Source organism: Abramis brama (assembly GCF_963993115.1).
Source record: "Abramis brama genome assembly, chromosome: 5".
Taxonomy (NCBI): domain Eukaryota; kingdom Metazoa; phylum Chordata; class Actinopteri; order Cypriniformes; family Leuciscidae; genus Abramis; species Abramis brama.
Window position 1 is genome coordinate 2,717,638 of NC_139967.1, and position 26,686 is coordinate 2,744,323.

Below are 26,686 nucleotides of genomic sequence, written 5' to 3' on the forward strand. Positions count from 1 at the left end.
AGGTTTCCCAAAGGTAGCACATTTTTTCTGGATATTTGCCCTCAAATGTGACTCACAGAGGTTGGGGAATGACCTCTTTTCTTTGCCCTGCCCTTGATTGTTGCTACAGATGGTCTTGATCCTCACTAATGAGATGAGCACATCTCACTGCTGGAGCTTAACACGAAACCGACAGACACCCATTACCACCACTGATCATCTCTGTTTTACACTGTATTCCTTACCCCGCCCCCTTCCAACTCATCCAGAAACTGGAATACGATCCTGATGAATTCAGGGTGCTGACCCTCGACCTCTTGACCTTGAGTCCGACTGTCAGACTCCAAAGTACAGAACAGCAGTTTTATTTTGCATACATGTCCAATATATAGGACAGGTGGTTTTGGGGGGGCATTTGTGTTTGCTTTACATTTATTTACAGTTTGCATTTTCATTTATTTATTTAGTAGACACTTGGGTGACTTAAATTAATACATTTTTATCTACAGTCTCCTACAGTTGAATCAATTCATGTAGTAATCGATCGATTGACACAATTGAATCTGAGCTGCTTATCAATATCACCTTATTAAACATTGAGCACCAATAATGATGGAGCATATTCGAATGATTTCTGAAGGATAATGTTACACTGAAGATTGGAGTGATGATGCTGAAAATTCAGCTTTGTAGTCACAGGAATAAATTGCATTAATAATTTTTAAAATGTAGAAAACAGTTCTGTATTAATATTTCTGAATTGTACTGTTTTTTAATGTATATTTCATTACATAAATGCAGCCTTGGTGAGCCTAAGAAAAATCTTTCAAAAACATTACAAAAACTCAATTACTCCCAACTTTTGACCAGTCATGTAGTTTTAATCTGTTCCATAAGAACATTATTCAAAATCACAAAGTTTGTTGGTATCTGAATAGACATTGGTGTGTCTTTCTCTCTTCCTGTCGCTCTCACTCTGTGTCACTCATGTGCGCACGTTTCTCTAGCGGCTCATGGCGGCTTAGGATCAGGAGGTTTTAGTATGATTACCTCACTTAAGGACACGCCTGGGCCGCACCATTCTTTCTTTCAGGCGGGGGAGACAACGCACATTAGTTCACTGGCTTTAATGTTTGGAATGCATCAAGGAAAATGGGAAAATTGTCTAAAATAATTTGTTTTAATGTAATGTTGTAGCGAAACTTTGCACAGCTTCCCAAAAAAATGTAATATGCATGATGTCCAGATCAACCACCAATGTGTTTGCTGCATATAAATGTTACAGATGTGTTTGTGTGTACTCTTTGGTGTTGCAGAGCCCAGATCATGTGGAGAAAATGAGGTCAGAATCTTTGTTGCCCTCTTCCCATATGAACCTGCAGTGATGTCACCCAATCCTGATGCTGTTGAAGAGGAACTTCCCTTTAAAGAGGGACAGATTATCAAGGTTTGACTTAGTTGCATTTCATCTTGTGATTTACACACATGTATTAGTCTTTAATAGTAGACCATACTAGCTTAAAGTCGGCATGAAACATAAGTTGCGATAGTCTTTTCTTTCCTACTGTGACATACAGTCCTGGTCAGAATTATTGGCACCCTTGCATTAATAAACACCCTTGCAATAAATCTGCATTGTTAATCCTTTTGACCTTTTATTTGAAAAACTCACAAATTCGAACCTTTCATTGAAGTAAAACAATTGAAAATGGGGTGGGGGGGGGGATCATACACATTGGCCACAATTATTGGCACCCTTGGTAAATATGAACAAAGAAAACTGTGAAAATAAATCTGCATTGTTAATCCTATTGACCTTTTATTAAAAAACTCTAACCTTCCATTGAAGTAAAACAATGAAAATAGGGGGAAATCTCATTATGAACTAAATGTTTTTCTCTAATACACATTGGCCACAAAGTAATGGCACCCTTTTATTCAATACTTTTTTTCCTGATGAGTTTGGAGATCAGAGATGATTCCTCTATAGAGAATCTCTCCAAATCCTGCAGATTCCCAAGTCCATGTTGATATACTCTTCGGTTTTCTATAGGGTTCAGGTTTGGGGACTGTTGTTTTGATTTTGACGTTTGTTTTGGATCATTGTCCTGATGGAAGATCTAACCACAGCTCATTATAAGATTTCTATTAGGCAAACCTGTCTATATAAGCCTTCAAAATGTGTCTCCAGCGTGACCCGCGCAGATACTTGTTCACAGCAAAAACATGCCACTGTTCAAAGTTCATTGCAGTGTTTCTTCTCTTCAGGTTTATGGGGACAAAGATGCAGATGGTTTCTACCGAGGCGAGTCGGGTGGTCGTCGTGGCTTTGTCCCGTGTAATATGGTTTCAGAGATCCAGGTTGATGATGAGGAGACCAGAGACCAGCTCCTGATGCAGGGCTTCCTCACCACAGAGGCATCTATGGAAAAGATAGGTGTGTTTATCATTGCATGTGTCAGACTCGTACATCTACACCTCGATCTGTGTTTTCACTCCAACATATCATGTTACCAGTCAGATTTGAGCCCAGCAAAACTGTTCTTTTATGATATCTTTGTACTCCGGTGAGCGGCCTACCTAGACAGCATTGAAGGCATCACAGGTACAAAGGCTTGAAATGTTTGAACTGATACTTTAGAATTAGATACATTTATACTTAGATAGGAAATTGATACATACAGTGCTGATCAGAATTATTTGCCCCCTTGGTAAATATGATCAATGATGCCCCCTTTTGTTAAATATTTATTTGTTTTAATACACTATTGAAACTTATTCATTAAACATGTTTATATCATCCAAAAATTTACTATTTCACCCGATATTTGTGTGTTCAATGAGCTTTCTGTTCTTATTTGATTACTGAGCATATGCTTGAAATCAGTTGTAAGCATTAAAAAGCACTCTAGATTCCGCATCTGTCTTCACGACGGGATCTTAAAGTGCTGTCTAGGTAGACAACTGACTAGGTTTTGCAGCAGAGCTGTAGTCTGACTGATATTTATTGAAGGTCATATTTTGAGCATGGTTCTAAAATAAAAATAAATCTCTTAACTCCCTATAATCGTTCAAAGAAAAAGCCACAATCCAGCTACAGCTGACATTTTAGCACAGCTAGAATTACATTTTTAGACACAAGCTTTAAAATAGGCTTCAAGCTAACAACTTTGAGGAACTTTGGTTTCTAACTTAAGTTCTTAAAGTGTTAGCAGTGGAAAAGTGCTACTTTTATGTACTTCATAACGGTGCATGCAGTATTTTTTCTCATTTAAGGCAAGACACTACAGGTAAAAACCATGTTTTTTCATGCACTGGTCATTTTTGTGATTAGTGGAAAGAAAACATCTAAAATAAAATACATATTTAGGTGTTTGTTTTATTGCACTTTATCGATTTGAGTCTGTAGATTTCAAAGGGTTGTCTTTAAAGAATGAGGTTTTTTTTCACTTCAATCTTCACTTCAGCAGCTTTACATACACCAAACCAAACATTTATTTTCTGTCTATTGACAGCATTTTCTGATTTATGGAGTGATAAAAAGAGAAATCCAAAATCCACTCTGTAATAACCTTTAACTCTAATATGTCAACAAAATGAAACAAGAATTCTGAATCTGACTTTATCCAATGTTCTGGAAATGTATGCAAATGCATGCATATTTAATTAGATAATGCATCATTTGCATATTTACACATTTCAGAAATCTTATAAAACAAAACGATTGTAATGTTCTGTCATTAATCAACTTGGAGAAATATGGTGATATCTAATAGTTAAACATTTTTACTCTATTCACCTATCGTGTCTTGCCTTAAATAGTTGCACATGAAGGAATGAATTGTACTTTTTAAAAATGATGTAAAAAATGTACATGAAAAAGTGGCCACCGTGTTGATGTCACATGATCAGCCGAATACTACTCACTTTATCTCAATCTGTTCTTAATTTAATTTGGTTCATGTTTCACAGTGTCAGTTTCATTTCAGATCACAAAGCTTTGCCATTTTTACAAAAGTGCCAAAGTACTGTCATTGTAATGTGTGTGTTTTTGTGGTCACTGTATGAGCAGTTCAAAGAGCAACAACGTGGATCGTGTCTCCCAGAATGCTTTGCTACAGTTCCGATTCAGCCCTTTCTTTCTCACTGTGGCGGCTCATTGCTGAAGCTAATGCTTATTCTGTTGTTTAAAGAGATAGTTCACCCAAAAATTAAAATTCTGTCATCATTTACTGCATCACATTTGAGCTTCAGCAAGAACCAATGAGGTTCATTCTAGTGTTACACAGAACGTTTGAGCTTCAAGAACCAATGAGATTCATTCTCGTGTTACGCAAAACGTTTGAGCTTCAAGAACCAATGAGATTCATTCGCATGTTACGCAGCACATTAGAGCTTCATCAAGAACCAATGAGGTTCATTCTCGTGTTACACAGAACGTTTGAGCTTCAACAACCAATGAGGTTCATTCTCGTGTTACGCAGCACGTTTGAGCTTCAGCAAGAACCAATGAGGTTCATTCTCGTGTTACACAGAACGTTTGAGCTTCAACAACCAATGAGGTTCATTCTCGTGTTACGCAGAACGTTTGAGCTTCAGCAAGAACCAATGAGGTTCATTCTCGTGTTACGCAGCACGTTTGAGCTTCAGCAAGAACCAATGAGGTTCATTCTCGTGTTACACAGAACGTTTGAGCTTCAACAACCAATGAGGTTCATTCTCGTGTTACGCAGAACGTTTGAGCTTCAACAACCAATGAGGTTCATTCTCGTGTTACGCAGAACGTTTGAGCTTCAAGAACCAATGAGATTCATTCTTGTGTTACACAGAACGTTTGAGCTTCAAGAACCAATGAGGTTCATTCTCGTGTTACGCAGCACGTTTGAGCTTCCGCAAGAACCAATGAGGTTCATTCTCGTGTTACACAGACCGTTTGAGCTTCAAGAACCAATGAGGTTCATTTTCATGTTACACAGAACGTTTGAGCTTCAAGAACCAATGAGATTCATTCTTGTGTTACGCAAAACGTTTGAGCTTCAGCAAGAACCAATGAGGTTCATTCTGGTGTTACGCAGAACGTTTGAGCTTCAGCAAGAACCAATGAGGTTAATTCGTGTGTTACGCAGCACGTTTGAGCTTCAAGAACCAATGAGATTCATTCTCGTGTTACGCAGCACGTTTGAGCTTCAAGAACCAATGAGGTTCATTCTCGTGTTACGCAGAACGTTTGAGCTTCAGCAAGAACCAATGAGGTTCATTCTCGTGTTACGCAGCACGTTTGAGCTTCAAGAACCAATGAGATTCATTCTCGTGTTACGCAGCATGTTTGAGCTTCATGAACCAATGAGGTTCATTCTCGTGTTACGCAGCACGTTTGAGCTTCAAGAACCAATGAGGTTCATTCTCGTGTTACGCAGCACGTTTGAGCTTCAAGAACCAATGAGGTTCATTCTCGTGTTACGCAGCATGTTTGAGCTTCAAGAACCAATGAGGTTCATTCTCGTGTTACGCAAAACGTTTGAGCTTCAGCAAGAACCAATGAGGTTCATTCTAGTGTTACACAGAACATTTAAGCTTCAAGAACCAATGAGGTTCATTCTCGTGTTACGCAAAACGTTTGAGCTTCAGCAAGAACCAATGAGGTTCATTCTCGTGTTACACAGAACATTTGAGCTTCAAGAACCAATGAGATTCATTCTCGTGTTACGCAGAACGTTTGAGCTTCAAGAACCAATGAGATTCATTCTCATGTTACGCAGCACATTTGAGATTCAGCAAGAACCAATGAGGTTCATTCTCGTGTTACACAGAACGTTTGAGCTTCAACAACCAATGAGGTTCATTCTCGTGTTACGCAGCACGTTTGAGCTTCAGCAAGAACCAATGAGGTTCATTCTCGTGTTACACAGAACGTTTGAGCTTCAACAACCAATGAGGTTCATTCTCGTGTTACGCAGAACGTTTGAGCTTCAACAACCAATGAGGTTCATTCTCGTGTTACGCAGAACGTTTGAGCTACAAGAACCAATGAGATTCATTCTTGTGTTACACAGAACGTTTGAGCTTCAAGAACCAATGAGGTTCATTCTGGTGTTACGCAGCACGTTTGAGCTTCCGCAAGAACCAATGAGGTTCATTCTCGTGTTACACAGACCGTTTGAGCTTCAAGAACCAATGAGGTTCATTTTCATGTTACACAGAACGTTTGAGCTTCAAGAACCAATGAGATTCATTCTCGTGTTACGCAAAACGTTTGAGCTTCAGCAAGAACCAATGAGGTTCATTCTGGTGTTACGCAGAACGTTTGAGCTTCAGCAAGAACCAATGAGGTTAATTCTTGTGTTACGCAGCACGTTTGAGCTTCAAGAACCAATGAGATTCATTCTCGTGTTACGCAGCACGTTTGAGCTTCAAGAACCAATGAGGTTCATTCTCGTGTTACGCAGAACGTTTGAGCTTCAGCAAGAACCAATGAGGTTCATTCTCGTGTTACGCAGCACGTTTGAGCTTCAAGAACCAATGAGGTTCATTCTCGTGTTACGCAGCATGTTTGAGCTTCAAGAACCAATGAGGTTCATTCTCGTGTTACGCAAAACGTTTGAGCTTCAGCAAGAACCAATGAGGTTCATTCTAGTGTTACGCAGCATGTTTGAGCTTCAAGAACCAATGAGATTCATTCTCGTGTTACGCAGCACGTTTGAGCTTCCGCAAGAACCAATGAGGTTCATTCTCGTGTTACGCAGCACGTTTGAGCTTCAAGAACCAATGAGGTTCATTCACGTGTTACGCAGCACGTTTGAGCTTCCGCAAGAACCAATGAGGTTCATTCTCGTGTTACGCAGCACGTTTGAGCTTCAAGAACCAATGAGGTTCATTCACGTGTTACGCAGCACGTTTGAGCTTCAGCAAGAACCAATGAGGTTCATTCTCGTGTTACGCAGCACGTTTGAGCTTCCGCAAGAACCAATGAGGTTCATTCTCGTGTTACGCAGCACGTTTGAGCTTCAAGAACCAATGAGGTTCATTCTCGTGTTACGCAGCACGTTTGAGCTTCCGCAAGAACCAATGAGGTTCATTCTCGTGTTACGCAAAACGTTTGAGCTTCAGCAAGAACCAATGAGGTTCATTCTAGTGTTACGCAGCATGTTTGAGCTTCAAGAACCAATGAGATTCATTCTCGTGTTACGCAGCACGTTTGAGCTTCAACAACCAATGAGGTTCATTCTCGTGTTACGCAGCACGTTTGAGCTTCCGCAAGAACCAATGAGGTTCATTCTCGTGTTACGCAGCACGTTTGAGCTTCAAGAACCAATGAGGTTCATTCTAGTGTTACGCAGCACGTTTGAGCTTCAAGAACCAATGAGGTTCATTCTCGTGTTACGCAGCACGTTTGAGCTTCAAGAACCAATGAGATTCATTCTGGTGTTACGCAGCACGTTTGAGCTTCCGCAAGAACCAATGAGGTTCATTCTAGTGTTACGCAGCACGTTTGAGCTTCAAGAACCAATGAGGTTCATTCACGCGTTACACAGCACGTTTGAGAAACTGGTCAGTTGAGCTTCTGTTTATGTTCGCTGATCAATGTTTACATGTGAATAAAAACCTAAATTCAATCTTTTCATCATATAAAGCGATCGAGTCTCTTCAGAAAATTTGGACTAAACCGCTCAATTCATATGGATTTTTTTTCCGATATCTTCATGAACTTTTGAAGAGTCAAAGTGGTAGTTGCAATGGAGGGACGTTTTTCGAAGATGAACGAAAGACTTGCATGTTCAGAACGACATGAGGGCGAGTAAAAGATGACAGATTCTTTCATTTTTGGGTGAAGTAAGCCTTTACTCTCTCATTTTCAGCTTGGTTCTGGTTTTGCTTTTCCTTTGGCTTCTCATTCATTCTTGTCTGCCTACTTGTCTTTTTTTCCCTCGTATCCTGTTTAAATTTCATAAAGACGCCCGCTTACATGCACCGCTTCCACGCCGCACCGCTGCACCGCCGAAACCTAGACGCTCCAAGAAAGGTGTGTGTGTCAGCGCTCGTGTCTCCTCCTTCACCTCCTCCCAGATTTCACCTGCGTTTGGTTTGCTGAATTCCCAGCTTTCTGCTTCTGCATCAGGAACTCTGACCAAAGGGGGATACGAACATTAGATATTCTTAGTGTTTTATTTTTCAACCACAGTCAGCATGAAATCAAAACTAACCTTTTAGTTATTTAAATAAATATTCCAAATAAATATTCCTGGTTTTACTCTGCATGATTCAATGCATGTTATTGTAATGAAAACAATGCGTCAAAATGCTATAACTTTTGTGCTGATATATGCAAGGCCTTGCAGACAGAGAAAAACAATATTAACCAATATGGCATTCCATTATAAGTGCATTAATTGGACCTGCTATTTTTCTTCTGCCTCTTCTTCTTTTCTTTTTCTTTTCTTTTTTTTTTTGTTGTTGAAAAAATAAGCTTAAAAATATAATAATAATAATAATAATAATATAAAATTTATAAAAAATTGTGTCAATTGACATTCTTTTTGTAGAAAAATTATGCAAAAAAAGTAGAATATAATAATAATATTAAAATTATTTGTCGTAATGGACATTTTTGTTAAAAAAAATAAGCTGCAAATTGAAAAATATAAAATAATAACAACAATATATAAATTAATAATATTAATAAAATATATGTTGTGGTAATTGACATTATGCTACAAATGCTGTCTTTTTTATAGAAAAAAAGATTTTAAAAAACATATATAATAACAATGTATATTATAAACAAAATTATCATATATATAAAATATATATATATATATATATATATTTTTTTTTTTTTGTGGTAATTGACATAATGCCATAAATGTTGTCAAACTTAACTTGTATTGCACCAGGGATAATTCCTTTAAACTTGTACTTTCTAATGCTTGGACTCTCAACCCCCTTTGGTCAGCTCACCATCTCTCACTGAAGTGTGTATGTGTGTGTGTGTGTGTGTGTGTGTGTGTGTGTGTGGCTCAGGAATGCTGCACTCATAAGGTTTTGTTTAGTTTGATTAGTCATTTTCCCCATAATTCCAAGTGTGAATCAAGGTCAGGCAGCCAATCCGATGGTGTCTAACCCTTCCCCCCTCCCTCACTTCTGTCCTTCTCCAGTGGAGTCTTCTGCGGTGTGGGAGGACACGTCTGCTATAGACTCCTCCAGTCAAGGTTTGAAATCCTCAGTCCCATCCTGTTTCTCTCTCGTCATGTTTTCCTCCCCGGATGTTTTCCAGCCGCATGTGTGTGACAGTTTAATTCCATATTAACGTGCTCTCGGATGATGCAGCGCTGCATGCTTTTACCATGAAGACGTGTCCTCATCTCTGTTCTAACCACTAATTATCTCTCAGTCTCTCGTTTGACAGTTGTGCTGCTTTGCATCATGGTTGATTTTTGTGAACCTGCATGTGTTTTCTGTCATAAGTGCCTTTTTCTTCTTTTCTGTCTTTTTATCAAGTAGTAGATATCAGAAGCTTTGCAAAGCCAGAAATATATATATATAAGTGCTGGGCAACGATTAATCACATCCAAAATAAAAGTTTGTGTTTACATAATGTGTGTGTGTGTGTGTGTGTGTGTGTGTGTGTGTGTGTGTGTGTGTGTGTGTGTGTGTGTGTGTGTACGGTGTATAATTATATAAATATACACACATGCATGTATATATTTAAGAAAAATGTGTTATTTATATATAAATACAAAATGCATACATATACATATACAAAATGATTATACACAGTACACACACATATATTATGTAAACATAAACTTCTATTTTGGATGCGATTAATCGCAAAGTTTTCATATCAGTTAAAAGTTTATGGCATTATCAGAAATGCACTTTTTAAATAATGGGCAATTTGGGCTGATTTTTCTATCCGTGCAATTACAGTGTAACAAATATTTCAATTAAATCAGTTAATTGAAATTCTCAATTCGAGCAAATATGGCTATTAAAAATAAAACCGAAGTTACTATTTCAATAATGCCCAAAACAACATAGCATAAACTGTTAGAATCTGAAAAATAACATTTAATGCACATAAACATACAAGTTCACCAGAGACCACTGTGATTGATTCACTTATTAACTTGGGCTGTATTTCCCAGAAGTGAATCAAAGAGGGTCCAGCTTAATCTCCGATCTTTGAAAACGCTCATTGAGATGTGGTTTGATTGACTTGCAGACCTGAGCCGCTCAGCCGCCCCGATGGGAAGCTCGAGACCCCGCAGGATGGTGGCCATCTTTGATTACGACCCGAGAGAGAGTTCCCCAAATGCAGACATAGAGGTGATGTCATTACTGTTTATAATATTAGTAAAAAGAGTCTGCGCTGACTGTGTGAGTCTAACGTTTAATGTTGTCTCAACAACTCCAGGCTGAGCTGATCTTCAGTGCGGGCGACGTCATCTATGTGCTCGGTGACATGGATGATGATGGCTTCTACTATGTGAGTTTCTTCTTTTAAGTATATCCATAGCATCGCCCTGCATCACATTTGCTGAATGAAATCCAATACTTGTTTCTTTCTAATTTTGGGGTGCTGATTCCAAAAATAGTGCCTTACTCTCAAAATATGGGCATTTTTGCTTTCGACTACTATTTGTAAGGTGAAGAAGTCTTGTATTATCCCTTAATCACCAGAAAAACTGCCATAAAGACATGATTCATATCTTCCTCTGAGCCAGCTCACAGTTATCTGTTCAATTCTCAGCTGGTTTTTGCATGAATGACCTTATTTTCACATGTGTGGCCTGATTTCAAGGTTAGAATTATGGCCAGTGACATAACAAAATGCAAACATGATCAGATGTTTTAGTACATCCAAACAGCAACACATTTTGTGAATAGCTGGTTACACTTTTTTTCGATGTTCCCCTTTAGACATTGTAAGTGACGTTGCATCTACATGTCTATTAACTGAAAGAAAGCAGACAACAGAGCAGACAGGGCACAATGGAGATATCAGAGAAGGATTTCTATGAAGTAAATGTATCTAATTAACAGATTAGGATGTTTTAAGTGAACATAAACAGTTGAGATAGAAAACACGTGTGTAACAGTATGTTGGATTCGTGCAGCTCTTAGGCCGTGTGTCCACCAAAGCGTTTTTAGCCAGCCGAAAACGCCTAGCTATGGGCACTTGAGAGCGTTTTGGCAGCGCTGCATTTTTTCAGTTGAGACGCTTTGCTTGTTATGATTCGGAATATCCGCGAAAGTGTTACTAGTATCTCATTTCACACATATTTTGTTTCTGTGTTGATTCTATATTAAAATGTCGATACAATGTAACAGATTTTCTCTGGCTCTTGTTTTAAATTATTTTGTTACTTTATTATGCTAGTTGTCGTCGTCTGGTGACGTTGTACAAGCAGAATATGGCGGTTGGTCGGTGTGGTATTAGTCCCGCCCCTCCTCCACTGTGATTGGACGGTTGGGTAAAAAGTGACAGTGATGAGCGCTGCGTTTTACCCAAAGTTGAACATTCTTCAACTCTCGGCGACCGGTAAAAAACGCGAGCTCTCAGCGATTCAGCGTGAAAAAAAACGCTCAGCGCCTCGTTACGCTCATGGCGTTTAAAAACACGGTGCTCCCATTGAAAACAATTGAAAAAATACGCCAGCCGCGTGAAAAAACACTTTGGTGGACACACGGCCTTAAAGTAACAGCAGGCTGGCTTAGTGTGTTTGCTGTGGCACGTATTGATAGGGAATGAATGAATGAATGAATGAATGAATAGTAAAATGTAGTGTTTCTTGCATTCATGTAGGGTAGATGAAGAGAGAACATAATCGGGAATGCCGTGTCAAAATGACTTGTGCTTTTCTCAAGTCTCTGTCTTCAAGTCCAAGTCAAGTCTCGAGTAACTTGTTCACGAGTCCAAGTCAAGTCGCATGTCTTTTTTTTTTCTTTTTTTTTTGTGACTTAAGTGCGACTCGAGTCCAAAGCGAAGGCTCTGGTTTCCATCTCTGGAGAACAGGACCTTTTCAAAAATACTGGTAAATTGGTGCTGGGAAGTTGTAACATTACTAGTTAAATTACCAGTATGATGCTGTCAAGTCAAGTCACCTTTATTTATATAGTGCTTTTTACAACACAGATTGTTTCAAAGCAGCTTTACAGAGATAACAGGAGAATAATGCAACAAAGTTTGTTTCTAGAAGAAAATAGCGTCACAGTCCAGCTTAAGTAAGTTCAGTGATGGTTCATTTCTGTTGTAAAAAAGTTATTCATTTAGTTCATTTATATATCTAGCCGCTCTGGAGAAAACCGTGATGTCATCGTCCAGCTCAGTTCAGTTCTCATATAATGATGTCAATACAGGAGATCAATAATAATGTTGAAGATTAAAGGGATACTTCACTGATTAGCATTAAGCTTTGTATCAGTAGAAACCCGGTAGTATTCTGGAATGACCGTGCTTCCCTCCCTCATGTCCCCCTGAGACCAGAGATTTCTGGATTGTGTGTCTGGAAAAAAACCTCTGATGACGCAAAAATCGTCATTTATCATCATCAGAGGCTTTTTTATCCAGAGGCGAGAGACTCCAGCCAGCAGGAGGAGCTCGTTACGCATGTGTTCAACCCGCCCATAGGGGGATCTCACGATAAAACGCCGTCTGTTCAGTTTCGAGTCGACTAGTAGCCTAGCTGTATCATTTCCTCCGATACTGCCCTCTGTAACCGGTGGGTGTGGCTTGGGAGTGTCCTCGTAGGGCAGCGAAGCAAGTGCATTCTGGGAGTTGTTGTCTTTCATCCACATGAGCCAAAAATACATGTTCTGGCTTTTCTCAGTCTAGAAGGCACCAACTTCTAAAATAATTTCACATTTCTACTACATAAATGACCCAATTTAAATACACATTAATCTTTCCAGCGGTGAAATATCCCTTTAAATGCTGTGTGTGAACCAGGGCTTGACATTAACACCTGTCAAAAGCGTGTGTATTTCAGCAGTGGTGTGTAACACAGTCACTCCTACTAGCCACTTTGGCGGGTTGAATTTATATATAATATACACATTTTTCAGTTGTAGTCTTTTAAAACAAAAATATAGATTTTTCGATACATATCGATACTGAAACGCTTCCAATACTCATTTCACACAGAATAGATCCATGATATCAGCTGCTCTTTCTCTCTTTCTCATCTCTCCGACAGCGAGAGACACACAAACCCGCCTCCACTCACTCACTCGTTTCATTTGCTCCCGATGAATATTGTTGCTGTTACAGGGCTTGATTTTCGGCGTGGGATTGTGCGTATTGTGCATAATTTTACTTATTCCTGCAGATTTTGTGCTCACACCCAAAGTGCACGACCATAAAGCTGTCTCTCAGAACTAAACTGAGATCTTTTTCGCTGCTTATTGCACTTAAACAGTCAAATACACACAAAATAGTTACAAAATGCCGTTCTTAGTGAGTGTTCACGTAAACACAGTTCTGTTTTAAGTGAATATAAACAGCTGAGAAAGAAAACACATGTGTATCAGTGTAATGGATCAGTGCGTCAGGTCTTAAAGTGACAGCAGCCTAATAAATCTGCTGCCAAATTATGATGATATTAAAAATATCTATATGGCAGTTTTTCCCTGTGGTTTATGGTCTAAATTGTGGCCAGTGAAAATGCTGAGTGTCTGGTAGCTGTGGCGCTGCAGTTATTGGCTACTAAAGCAATTGCAGTGCTGGTAATGTTGTTTTTAAGAGCACAACTGTGTTCAGTGTGATCATCCCCTTACGCCTGTCACTCAGAAGGAAAGACAATTGTAACTAACATGAAACTGAAGCGCTTCTCCTCATCCATGTGGATGAAGAAAACGGCTCAGCGTTTAAAGCTCATTTCTGATGACTGACATCACAGAGTTTACTGATATTTTGGTACTGATGTGTGAATAATGTCTTACGGGTAAAAACACTTGTATGAACAACACATTTGTGTATTTACTGGAAAGGTTGTGTTCTGGTTATTCTATTGACTGCATTTGTTATTATAAAGCGGATATATGTAATTTGAAGAGCCTTCATTCTTCATTAATTTTGTGAAGAAAATAAACATACGTCATGGAAAGTATTGATATTTTTGAACTCAGCATTATCGAATTAGCCCATATTAGGCCCTATTTTGGAGAATATTTTTTTTCAATCATGTAGGCGACGATTTTACATAGTGAGCTCTCTTAAGGACGTTTAATACGATCCCACCAGAAAAAGTTTTTACATTTTCACCACACAAATATTTAAAACAGATTTTATTTATTTGTTTGTTTGTTTATTTATTTTAAATCTTATTATTTATTTAAATTTTATTTTTTGTTAAAAATTTTTATTTCTATTAATTTTATTTATATATATTAATTTTATTTAAAATATATATTTATTATTTTTTATTTTTTATTTTTATAAAAAAAAAAAAATATTATTATTATTTTGCGTAATATTTTTCTCAAGATGCAGGGCTGTGTCATAAATAGTGTGAAAGTATTGTGTTATGATCAAGTAAGATTGAATGCGTATAAGCAGAGCAGCAGTGCATGATGGGTTTTTGTTGATGTTTTCAGGGCGATCTCAATGGACACAAAGGCCTCGTTCCTTCCAACTTCCTGCAAGCTTTTCCTGAGCCGGAAGAGGACGGCGTGACCGAGAGCCGTAGAGATTCACAGGTGTGTGTTTACCGCATGCACTACCGTCAGTCATTGCACGTCTCTTCCATTCTGTTCTGTCCATCACAGCGTAATTAACAGCATTAGTTTCTCCAGCTGTCTTTTGTTCTGCATGTCGTCTTATGTGTGTTTTATCTCTTTGTGTTTGTTTTTATTTTTGCATGGTTTTCAGAAGCACAGGAGAGGTGTTCACTTTAAACAGTGACCGTAAGTCTTTCATAGATCTGAAACCCTCTCTAGTGTCTCCTTTCCTAAATTCAGTGACTCTAAACTTCACACTGTGAACACTGATGAATGATAGCAAAGCTTAATGGGTTTGTGTGAAATCACACATCATCTCTTTTCTTTCTGAACCCGTATGAGTGACTTTCTTCTGTGGAGCACAAAAGGAGAAGTTTAACAGTGTGTTTCTAAGCTGTCGAGCTCAGAAAAAGACTATATAAATAATATTATAATGTTTTATAGATCCAATTTTGTAGAATCTCAAATTATGCATTTAGAAAAAAATGCACATTGTACCAAACTCTCTTCCTTTTTACATAATGATATAACAATTTTACAGTGATATATCATCCACAAAACAACTCTGTCAGTCAGTGGGGTCCAGTTATGTGTGTTTTAGTATTATTTATATACTATTATAGCAATAAATAAAATGTTGAATAGGTGTTTTAATTTTAGTTTGTTTTAGCAATTTTGTTGTGTGCTTTTGTCTTTTTTATTCTTTTTTTAAACCATTTAGGGTTGATTTATTTTTACTTCAGTATTAGTTTTTGTTCAGTTTTAGTTTATTTTTTATTGATTTCCAGTTAGCAACATTTCTAATTTAGTTTTTCCTTCTATTTATTTATTTAATATGTTATTTTAGCTTTATTTTTAGTTAACAAAAATGATTCCGTAATTTAACGAGAATAACCCTGATATGGACCCCAACATTCTTCAAAATAGCTTTTGTGTTCTACAGAAGAAAGTGGCTGAAAAATGATGAGATTTTTAAGTTTTTAGCTGTACTAGCCCTTTAAACTTAAATCAATATTTCATGTTGATGTATTGTCTCTTCATGTCATGGTTTCTCTCTCTTCTCATCATGAGATCATGTCAGATATCTGTCAGATCTGCCACTGTGTGTTTCTGTTTCTACTTTGGATCCCCACAATATCTCATATAGGCGACGATTTTACACAGTAAGCTCTCTTAAGGACATGTTTAATAAGATCCCACCAGAAAAACGTAAAATATATATATATATATATATATTATTTTTATTTATTTATTTATTTATTTTGCGGAATATTTTTTTCAAGATGCAGGGCTACGTCATAAATAGTGTGAAAGTATTTTATTTATTTTAGATTTTAGATTTATTTCATTTTATTTTATTTTATTTTATACAATTCTCATGTAATTAGTAGAAAGTTAACTCTCTCTCAGCTCTTTTTTTATTTTATATTCTTTTTATATATATATATATGATAAAAATGTGAAAAATGACATACTTCTCAATACTTCATACTTCCGCATACTTCTCAAACTTAATTGAGTCCAATCACTCTAACCCTAAGGTCTTGTTTTCTGTCATTCATTCTGTTTTAAATCCATCTGTTAAATTGTCTGTTGCCTCAGATGCTCTATGTGAAGACTTCCAGAGATTTTTTATTAACAAAATCACTAAATTAAGGATCAGTATCTGCCCTAAACTAACTCTCCCCCCTATTATGCCGCGTACCTCCTGTGTTTGGGAGGCTTTTGATCCCATTAACCTTCAGACACTGAAGAATGTGAGCGCCAAGCTCAAACCTTCATTCTGCCCAAATGATATCATTCACCCGAGATTTTTAAAATGAATCATCAACTCGGTGGGTCCAGGTATGGTATCTCTTATTAACAAGTGTCTAAACACTGGCTCTGTTCCGGCTAATCTTAAAGTGGCTACGGTCACTCCTCTGCTCAAGAAGCCTTCACTGGATCCTTCTGTTTTAAAAAATGACCGGCCCATCTCTGTCCTACCTTTCATTTCCAAGTTATTGGAGAAAATCGTGTTGGATCAACTCCAACACTTTTTGTCAAATAACTGTATATATGAGGTTTTTCAATCTGAGTTTAGGACTGTCCACAGCACTGAGTCCGCTCTCCTGCGAGTGCTAAACGACATTTATATCTCTACTGACTCTGGAGACACTGTGGTTCTAGTTCTCCTAGATCTGTCGGCGGCTTTCGACACCGTTGACCACTCTACTCTGTTAGCTAGACTGGAGACGTGGGTGGGCATAAAAGGCTCTGTCTTGTCATGGTTCCAGTCTTACCTTTCTGACAGAAAGTTTTTAGTAAAGATGGGAAACGTCTGAGCTGTGGTCTTCCACAGGGCTCCATCTTGGCTCCCTCTCTATTTTCTCTCTACATGCTACCGCTGGGCACAATTTTTAGGAAACACTGTGTATCATTTCACTTTTATGCAGACGACACCCAAATTTACATTCCTATCAAGCGCAATAATCCTGCAGCATTAAACTGTCTTCTGCTATGCTTAGAGGAGGTGAAGGCCTGGCTGGCTCAAAATTTCATATGTCTTAATGATGATAAGACCGAGGTCATTGTTTTCAGCCCGAGTGAAAGGTCCCAGTGTACATTAGGGCTGGGAATCACTGGGTACTTCACGATACGATACGATACGATACGCGATACATTGTTCACGATACCGATAATATCACGATATGGCGATACTGCGATAATCGATATATTATCAGTAATAACTCACAATATATCATGTTTTAAGAAATAAAAAGATTTTTTTTTAATTAGGAAAATGAATCTCCATTTCGTTTTTGGATGAAACACAATAACAAAAACAACTTGTGTCTTATCAGTTGCAACAAAACAGTCACAGACACTATTTTTGTTTTGCTGCAGATGATTTTTTTCACTCGGGAGAAATCGAGTGGAATCGGTGATGCTCGCATGGTGGCGGCTCGCAGCGTGTGAGAGGAATTACAAGCCGAGCCGAGCACGTTACGAGCACCTCCCGACCTCCCGATCATTTTTAAACATGTTTTTTCACCAGCTGTCCCCTATTGCCAAATCATACACAACCACGTCGATGGGGCTATACCTCAGTGGCAGCAACCATACAGCGTGCGCAGCCGCATACACTGTCACTGTCACACACACACACACACTTTTCTCTCTCTCTCTCTCCCATTTGCAACATGACGGTTTAGCGCGAAAGCCCACGTGATTGCTGCCGGCTCGGGATAAAATTCATGCAGGACAGTCGTGCCTTGTACCAGCTGCTTTGACGCGATTATCAGTTAAACTGATCTCACGACCTCCCGAGTGTCCGAACTCGCACCGTGTACGCCCGCCCTAACGGCTTTTAATATCGATACTTGGCAAGAGCGCATCGAGAATCGATCGCGGGAGAAAATATCGCGAGATATCGCCATATCGATATTTTGGCGCACCCCTAGTGTACATGCCCAGAGTTGGGGAGTCTATCTGCCTTTAAATCTACAGGAGTGCGGAACTTAGGTGTTCTTGTTGACCAGTCTTTAAAGTTTGATAAACACATCTCATCTGTAATCAGTTCCGGTTTCTACCAACTTCGCTTACTATCTAAAATCAAAGGCTTTCTCACTCCAATAACTCTGGAAATGGCGGTTCATGCTTTCATCACGTGTCGGCTGGATTATTGCAACTCACTATATTGCGGTATATCAGATTCTCAAATCTCCCGTCTTCAGTTAGTCCAAAATGCTGCGGCCAGACTCATCCATAATTGTCGCAAATATGATCATATCTCTCCCATCCTCAGATATTTACATTGGTTACCAGTTCGGCAGAGAATAGATTTTAAAATCCTTCTCTTTGTCTTCAAATCTTTACACAACATAGCACCGGTTTATCTCTCTGAACTTATTCATCCGCACATTCCGTCCAGAAGTCTCAGATCCCACGACCAGGCGCTGCTGGTAGTCCCTCGTGTCAGGCTTAAGCGTAGAGGCCTCGTCTGAGGAACACCTGCCTCTCGAGATCAGAACGGCTCCCAACCTCTCTGGTCAAAACATACCTATTCTCGTTAGCATATTGATTACTTTTCTTGGGCTGTTTTTACTATTTTACATTTTTTCTTTGTTTTAAAATTAATCTTAGCTTAGTTCTTAGTTACTTAGTTCTTTATGTGTTTATGTGTTGTTTTGCTGCTTTTATTTTTATATGCTTGTTCTGTAAAGCACTTTGGTCTGTCTAGCGGCTGTTTAAATGTGCTATATAAATAAATGAACTTGAACTACATTTTTTATTATATATATATATATATATATATATATATATATATATATATATATATATATGATAAAATAAAAAATTAATTACATTTTTCACATTTTTATCATACATTTAAAACATTTTATATAATTTGTATTTATTTTAATTTTTTTCTATTTATTTTATTATTATTATTATTATTATTACTTTTTATTTTTACTCTTATGTAATTCTGTTTTGTCTTGCGTCTGCCAGGTGAGCCAGACAGAATCTTCTGAGCATCTCGATCCCGTGAGCTCCTCTCAGCCAGAACCGCCCCGTGACCCGACCCCTGACGCGACCCCTGACGCGACCTCTGACCCGAAGCCGGCCCTGAGCTGCTCTCCTCCGTTCCCCGACGCCTCTCTGCCCGAGAAAAAGAAGAAAGGTTTCTTCTCCAAGGGCAGAAAGCTCTTCAGAAAGCTGGGCTCCAGCAAGAAGGAGTAGCGCATCAGGCTGTGAGCGGGACGGATCTGCAGATTGCACTTTTCCTCGTGTGTGTGTGTGTGTGTGTGTGTGTGTGTGTGAGACTGAACAATAGGAGAATTGTTCTCATTCTCTGACTTTTTGCCATAATGACGCAAATGTACCAGCGCTTTTGTGTGTCGGACTGTTTCTTCTTTTTGCAAAGCAAATAATCGCAATAGGAGTTTCACCAAAGCTGTGAATAGCTCATGCTAACTTCAATAACAGCATCTAGACATGAAATAACAATCAAGCATCATCCACCGGAAGGCAAAGCACACTTATGAGGAGAATTCTGGAAAATAAAACGGGGAGTGACAAAATAAAAGTCACTACAGAAATCTTTTGCACTACAAGTGGGGTCCAAGACTGCAGAACTGTGTCCCTTTATCCGTTTATGTTGATCATGTTTAGCGCTTAAGACTAGAAGATGTGGCGTTGAGACAAACCAGTGATTCTGACTCAAAACTCAAATCTTTGCATATTATTCCAGTTATTTTTACTGGAGAGAATATGAATGATCACAGACGAGGCTGAAAGCTTGTTTGATAGTACATCCCAGTTAAAGTTCAATCCATATTTTCTGCAGTTTCACATTATTATTATTATTCTACTGAGAATAGCATTTTATTATATTCTACACACTTATGTGCTTTTTTCATTCAATGAGAATTTCATTGTGTTCAAATTTAGAACTTTCATTGGCTCAAACTATAAAAATCAGTTATTATCAGCTTGGTTTATGTCATTTGCATGCTGAAATGGCATTTTAACCACATTATTTTGATCCGTCTGTGAACGCAATATCGAGCGTCTGATTCTGTACAGGTTTTATTGATCATAATGAACTCTGTGTTTTAGTTCAGCTTCGCCTTTTCTCAAACTCACCGTCATGGATCTCTAATAACAGTAATAATTCATTCACTTATGTCTGATACGGTATAAACGTACGTTGGTGTGTGTGTGTGTGTGTGTGTGTGTGTGTGAGACATTGGCTTCTTTCTGCATGAGCTCTGTCGTAACTTTTTCTCGATGTAATTGTTTTGATCCTCTTTTCTTTTCCTCCGTTTTAGGAGCGTTGTAAAGTCACAGCATGTGAGCATAACACCCCATACACACACACACACACTCTCTCTTGACTTCATATTGCAACATGTAACACCCTGGTAAAGTTAGTTTGAAATGCATGTGTTTTTTGGTCTTACAGGGCTCATGTCAAATGATTTCTCAGGTTTGCTCATCAGTTTTGCGTCTTAAGTCAGCTCGTGCTCTTCTTAGGCGAGACTGTCCAGAACACACAGTTGATCTTCTTGCCAAAAAACTACAGCGACTAACAACCAATCACAGAGCGCCAGCCGTTTAGAGGGGCGGAGCTAGGGCCGAAACGACCTCACAGACAGGAAGTAGGTGAAGGTTTCATGCATTCTCAAAACTCCTACCGAATACACTGCAAAAAAAAAGAGTTTGTGTAAACATTGTTAAATCAAGACACGTTTACTGGAGAAGCAAAATGACTTTAGTCCTGTTTTCTGAAAAAATGTGTGAAAATGATTGAATTAAGCTTATTTTTCTTCCCACATTGGCAGATATTTAAACTTTCATACATTCTTTGGAAAACTAGGCATTTTGCTTTGCTTGGAAAACGACAAAAATACGTTGGTTTTTTTTGCAGTGTAGGCAGAAAGCATTGTTTTTAGCATTACTTCATGCTACTTTGATTGCACTGAATTATTCTAATGCATTAAATAATCTTATTTCGCATTATGTTCTGGGTAGTGATGCGCTGTACAGCCCCTGATCTAAACGCTCCCCTCGCTGCACTATAATCCAGACGCATGCTGTGATTCCCACGAGGAACGCACAGATCTGACCGTAATCGTTGCTACTGCAAGTAGGCGTATCCTAGGCCATAAGAAAACTAGCCTTATAAGACCTTGCTTAGTCTTAACTTCAAGTTTACTACAGCTGTGTTTGTAATGACTGCATGCATGATGGTTTTCCATCTATACTCGGCCTTATTTATTCTATTTATGTGTCGTAGTAGTTGCACGTACCTTACGTTTGTGTGTTTTGCAAAAATGATGTTCTTCCTCAGTATTGTGTCCGGTACAAGTATCCAAAGACTCTTAAATCATGATGCAATTACTCGTGAAGCTAAATGACTGAAGATATTAAGTTGAGTGAAAATGAACCGACCAATAAGGGCAGAAAAATTCAAATAATTTTTCTGACCCCATTGTTTGTTTATATGCATATTTGTTCTAGTTTCAAGCATTTTTTAAAGTCATTCACAAGTAAATGCATCTTGATTTAAGCGTGTTTATTTGCACTGGAACACAAAACAGGAAGAAAATCATTTTTTTTGCAGTGCGGTGTTGAGGTCAGTGTATTTTTGTGATTTGAGGTATGATATTTTCATACATTGAGAAAGAAACTCTATTCTTGTGTCCGTTGCAGAAGGTGGATGTTTTTTGTACATTTTTCTAATGCGATTTTTTTTGTTTTTTTGTTCTGTGTGTGGAAACTCACCTGTAAATAATGCTTCTTTTTGGTAAAGTATTTTTTGTGCATGCCGAAACAATGTTTTTGGATAGTCACACGGGCATCATGCTTTGTGAGGGACGTCGTAGTGATTTACTTGAATGACTTGTTGCAATATGGACTTTTTACAGAAATAAAGTATATTTTCACATAAAATGAGTTTGTGTTGTGAATGATGAGAGACGAAACCGTGTTTTATTTCTTTCTGTTTTATTGAAGTTTTAAAACATCACATTGCATTTCAGAAGACACGTGTTTTTGATGATTTAGCAGAGAAAGCTGGCTTTAGTTCTGTAAGCGCACCACCGCCTCACGTGGACGTGTTTTGACACTATGAGACGTGTGCGGCTTTACGAAACAAAGCGACTTCCTCTTTTCTCTTTCCCTTCGTTCTGCGTCGAGCGCCGTGAAGTTTCCCAGCAGCCAACAGTACACTCATCCATAAAGTAGGAAACACTACACTGTGGCGAGGGGTTTAGTAGTGCTTTCTACTTTATGGATGACTGCACTGTACATCCCAGTGTCCAGGTGTCCACGTCTCCTCTGGATAAACGCTTGAGATCTCAAGCTCCTCCTTCACACACACACACACACACATTTCCACTTGTGCACAAAATGTGAACCCCACCCAAACTTTACACCGGCTTTAGACATGCACAATCAAACAGTTTTCGCAATTCATTGAACCAAATGATTTGGTGCACAATGTTCAAACTTACAACAAATATACCACAACAAACATTTTGTTGAATTGCTTTAAAGTCTATACACAATTACATCAACTTTTGAAAACGGGTGGAGTGAAATTAAAATGTTAGAAATGCACAATGCGTCACAAAACCAACGTCTTCCCTTTTCATCACATGGCAGCCATTTTGATCATCATGAGTAAGCTTTTTCCTTCAAACGAAGGCATTTTCTTACAGATACACATTTAAAATGCTCATTAGTATTAAAAAAAGAAACTGCAATGATATAAAAAAATGCACATTGTGGACTTTTAACATTTTAGATGAAAGAGATCAGAAACATTTTTTTAAATAATTCAACATGATTAGTTAATAGTCAATATTAAACTACAACACTAATTGTTGCATTCCAAAAATGGTGGACTTTTAACATTTTTGCTTAACAGAAACCATTCTTAAAAATAATTTGACCATTATCAAACAGATTTTGTACATGCGTCAATGGATAATCCAACATGACCCAACGTTAAAGTGAAAATATTAATGCAGAAGATTAACACATAAAGTTACACATCATGTGATACAGTAATAAAGACACAAAAAATGTTTAAAAAATCTTACTATTATAACCATAGGCATACATTACCCATCCGCACTTCTCTAGCTGGGTTACATCCGCACCTGTGGATCGAGCTCAGTACTGCTATATTTGCCCAGTTCTTCTCCAGTGCTGTGTTAGCGTCTTCCTCTCCAGCCCGAGTAGAAATGGGCCTAAAAGAGGAGAAGAGCTTGTATTTAACCTCGCTGCCAATCACGTGTTCCTCGACCACACCGGAAGAGGCATAACAGTCAGATCCTCACGCTCTGCTGTCATTCGCTGCTTCTGCCCACCGCTCACGCATATTCACGTCTGAAGATTAGCCTGTGTTTAACAGGTGCACGTTCAGGGAGACTGAAGTCTGTTCAAAAACTCATTTAGGGGTCTCAGTTCAGGTTAATGCCAATTAGTATGATTAAATAGTGCGAATAATGAAAACTTGATTTGTTGCACCAATATGCATGCTTTTTCTCGATTGAAAAAGGCTGCAAATTCATTTTTAAATTAGGGGGTCAAATGTTTAAGAAGGTTCAAATGAACACACACATGTCATAGATAAGGGTTTCTCAGCCTTATCTTGCTTTCTGTTCTCCTGAGCTCTTTCGGTTTGTTGCCTAACAGTTGCAACACGAGAGGAAATGCCAAAGTGTGTCTCTCAAATCCCCATCAGAGGGAAGTGAGTGATCAGCCACTGGGAGAAACCAAGCCAGGACTTTATCAGACTGAGCCAGGTTGAACTACAGACCAAGAAATGCACAGTTCACTGAATTCATGTCTAAAATTAAGTAGATGATGCCTAAAAGAGCAGACGTGGAGATATGATCTGTTCAGGCACAGGAAGGAGCCGTGTGTGTGTGTGTGTGTGTGTGTGTGTGTGTGTGTGTGTGTGTGTGTGTGTGTGTGTGTGTTATTTCCTGTGTGCAACACCTGCAAAAGACATGCATACACACTGGCAGAACAAATGCTGGTGCTTAAAGAATATTATTTATTTCACAAAGCTTTTCTGATTGCATGATGCAAGGAACGTCTTCCAGCTGTGGTTTAGTTTGACGTTTCTGCTCTAGATCAGTCGATTAATGAGAAAGTCATGATGAATGTGTGTGTGTGTGAATGTGATTTTTAACCCAGATCTCTGGAGCGCGGTGGTTTGAAGAGGGTCTGGCCTGTCTCTTTAGCGGTTATTGACATGCACACGAGGTTTAAAGTGGCATGAAACCACAGCGTTCTTCTCTTTCTTCTTTATATCTGAACAAGGACAACAGAAGCTTCCTTCTCTCATTTAGAGCGGCTTCGGTTTGAAGGCCTAAGCGTTTATTTTCATACAGGGAACACCGGCCCAGGTTTCAATTCCCCAGCTCTCTTTATCAGACTAGCCTTTCAAAGTCTGTTTGCAACCATGACAACCTGACGAGACGATGTGTGTGAGAGCTGAGCCGGGGGATTTTTTGTGTGTGTGTCTGTGTGTGTGTGTGTGTGTGTGTGTGTGTGCGCGCGCTTGAGGTCAGAGCCGCATGCGTTTTGAACAATTATAAAAAGCCGAGTGGAAAAAGGTGTGGTGAGAGAGATGTGATCTGAAGTTGACTCTCGTCTCTTTGGTTTCACTATGACACATTTACCCGCCCGTTTCAATGCCTTTGTCCTTCAAAAAGGGAAAAAGCCTTGAGAACGTTTTGCATTAAAAATAACACTATGCTAAACTGAGACATTTTGTTACATGTTAAAAATATTGAGATATTTCCATGTAAAAAGTCAAATAATTTTAAGTCAATTAAAGGCCTAAGTGTGTTTTAATACATTTAAACTGTTTTTCTGAATATTAGAGACATTAGAATACAGACCACATGCTTTGAGATGAACATTTGTTTTCTGTAAAGCTGTTTTAACTGAGTTTGCTTCATAACACTGAACTGAATTGAACCAAACTGAGCTGAATAACGACACTGTCGTCTCAGAGCTGCTTTACTGCATTCATTTCAGAATAGAAGAACTTTGCAAACATCAATACTGCTGTTGCTTTGAAATGATCTGTGTCGTATATAGCTCTATAGAAATGAATGTGAATTGTCTTTACTTGACTAGTTTTAGGTTTCTACAAACAAGCTTGGGCGTAACAATAAAAAGAAGTGATAATTAGAAAGCATTTTCTGTGGTGGCAAGTTTCCGAGTGCTTCATAATGAATGTATTGTTGGTGTTTGCTAAGTTGTTGCTTAGAGTGCTTCCAAATTCACTACAAATTCTGTAGTTTAAATAGTGCAAGTCAAAGGAAATAGTGCACTTAAAATCCCCACATGATGCACTTAATTAACTGAAAAAACAAGTGTGAAATGTTAGACACTTCATGCACTCGACTGGCACAGAGTTGAGTATGTAGAGGAGGAGCAACTAAAATATCCTTATAAAAGTACACTATATTGAGTGTATAGGCCGTCATTTGGGACACAACTGTGAGATTTGTGAGATTTTTCCTCCTGTATTATGGGAGAAAATGTTGCATGTGATCACAAACACTGAATTACTCAATCTAACACTCAAATCTTGACTTGGCAAACGTCTCTAATTAACGCTTTGGAAATGGAAATTTACCTCGTAACCAGAAATTAGTTTATCCACGGGATTTGTCCAATGTGTTTGATTTGACAAACTCTAAAAAGCCCATGCAAAAAACAAAACACAATGTGAGTTGAGATTAGTGTAATATCAAATGTACAAAGGTTTATATGCGATCTAAAATGTGAATAGAATTAAGTGTTCATGTTTCAGAGAACATGTTTGCTGTATTTTGCTGAGTAGATTCATGAAAGATGGTGTAAGAAGCAACTATTTTTCTCTTTCTCGTGCGCTCTGTGTCTCAGACGGTGTGTTTCAGGCTCTCTGCTGCATCATGTGTGTGTGTGACGAGACCTGTTGTGTTCACATTTATTATGTTTTTAGGTGTTTTAAAGTGAAATTAATATTAAATCAAAACTATAGTGCCAATTATTACAAAGAAAACCTATGAAACTGTGTGTCGACTCTGGTTGGCTCCAATACCAGTGGATCAAATAAAGTTTTCTTCGTGAACGTGTTTTCGCTCTGAAATGCATCACTTTATGGGAGAAAAAGGTTAAATGAACACAGCAGCCCCAAAATATATTTGAACAGTGTGTGTGTGTGTGTGTGTGTGTGTGTGTGTGTGTGTGTGTGTGTGTGCATATAATATATACATACACACACACACATTGATAAAGTGAGAATTGTAAAGAAAGAAGCACAAACACTTGGTTTGAAATATGAACACAGAAGATCTCCAGTATAGTGTTGTTGATGGGTAATGTGATTAACTCAACTCATGTAATGGGTTAATGTGTCATCGATGAGCAGGAAGTGACCTGTTCTAGTCCTGAAAGCTGATTGGCTGACAGCGAGCCTGCTCTGTCC

General features: G+C 38.4%; 1 protein-coding gene and 1 long non-coding RNA gene across 2 annotated transcripts in view; one reads left to right on the top strand and one right to left on the bottom strand.

Moving 5' to 3' along the window:
- Positions 1-21,501, top strand: part of tspoap1 (TSPO associated protein 1) — a 139,264-nt gene extending 117,763 nt beyond the window's left edge. Inside the window, exons 28-35 of the mRNA XM_084115121.1 lie at positions 1,296-1,426; positions 2,248-2,416; positions 7,931-7,999; positions 9,132-9,185; positions 10,202-10,305; positions 10,394-10,465; positions 14,575-14,676; positions 19,192-21,501. Coding sequence (XP_083971247.1) covers positions 1,296-1,426; positions 2,248-2,416; positions 7,931-7,999; positions 9,132-9,185; positions 10,202-10,305; positions 10,394-10,465; positions 14,575-14,676; positions 19,192-19,422 — 932 coding nt within the window. The 3' untranslated portion in view covers positions 19,423-21,501. The remainder of the gene's footprint in view (positions 1-1,295; positions 1,427-2,247; positions 2,417-7,930; positions 8,000-9,131; positions 9,186-10,201; positions 10,306-10,393; positions 10,466-14,574; positions 14,677-19,191) is intronic.
- On the bottom strand, positions 2,260-21,577 carry LOC311083532. The gene is made up of 3 exons (XR_014606309.1): positions 21,495-21,577; positions 7,943-8,100; positions 2,260-2,401 (listed from the first exon to the last, which is right to left on the bottom strand). It is a non-coding gene; the product is annotated as an uncharacterized lncRNA (long non-coding RNA).
- Positions 21,578-26,686: the final 5,109 nt, after the last annotated feature.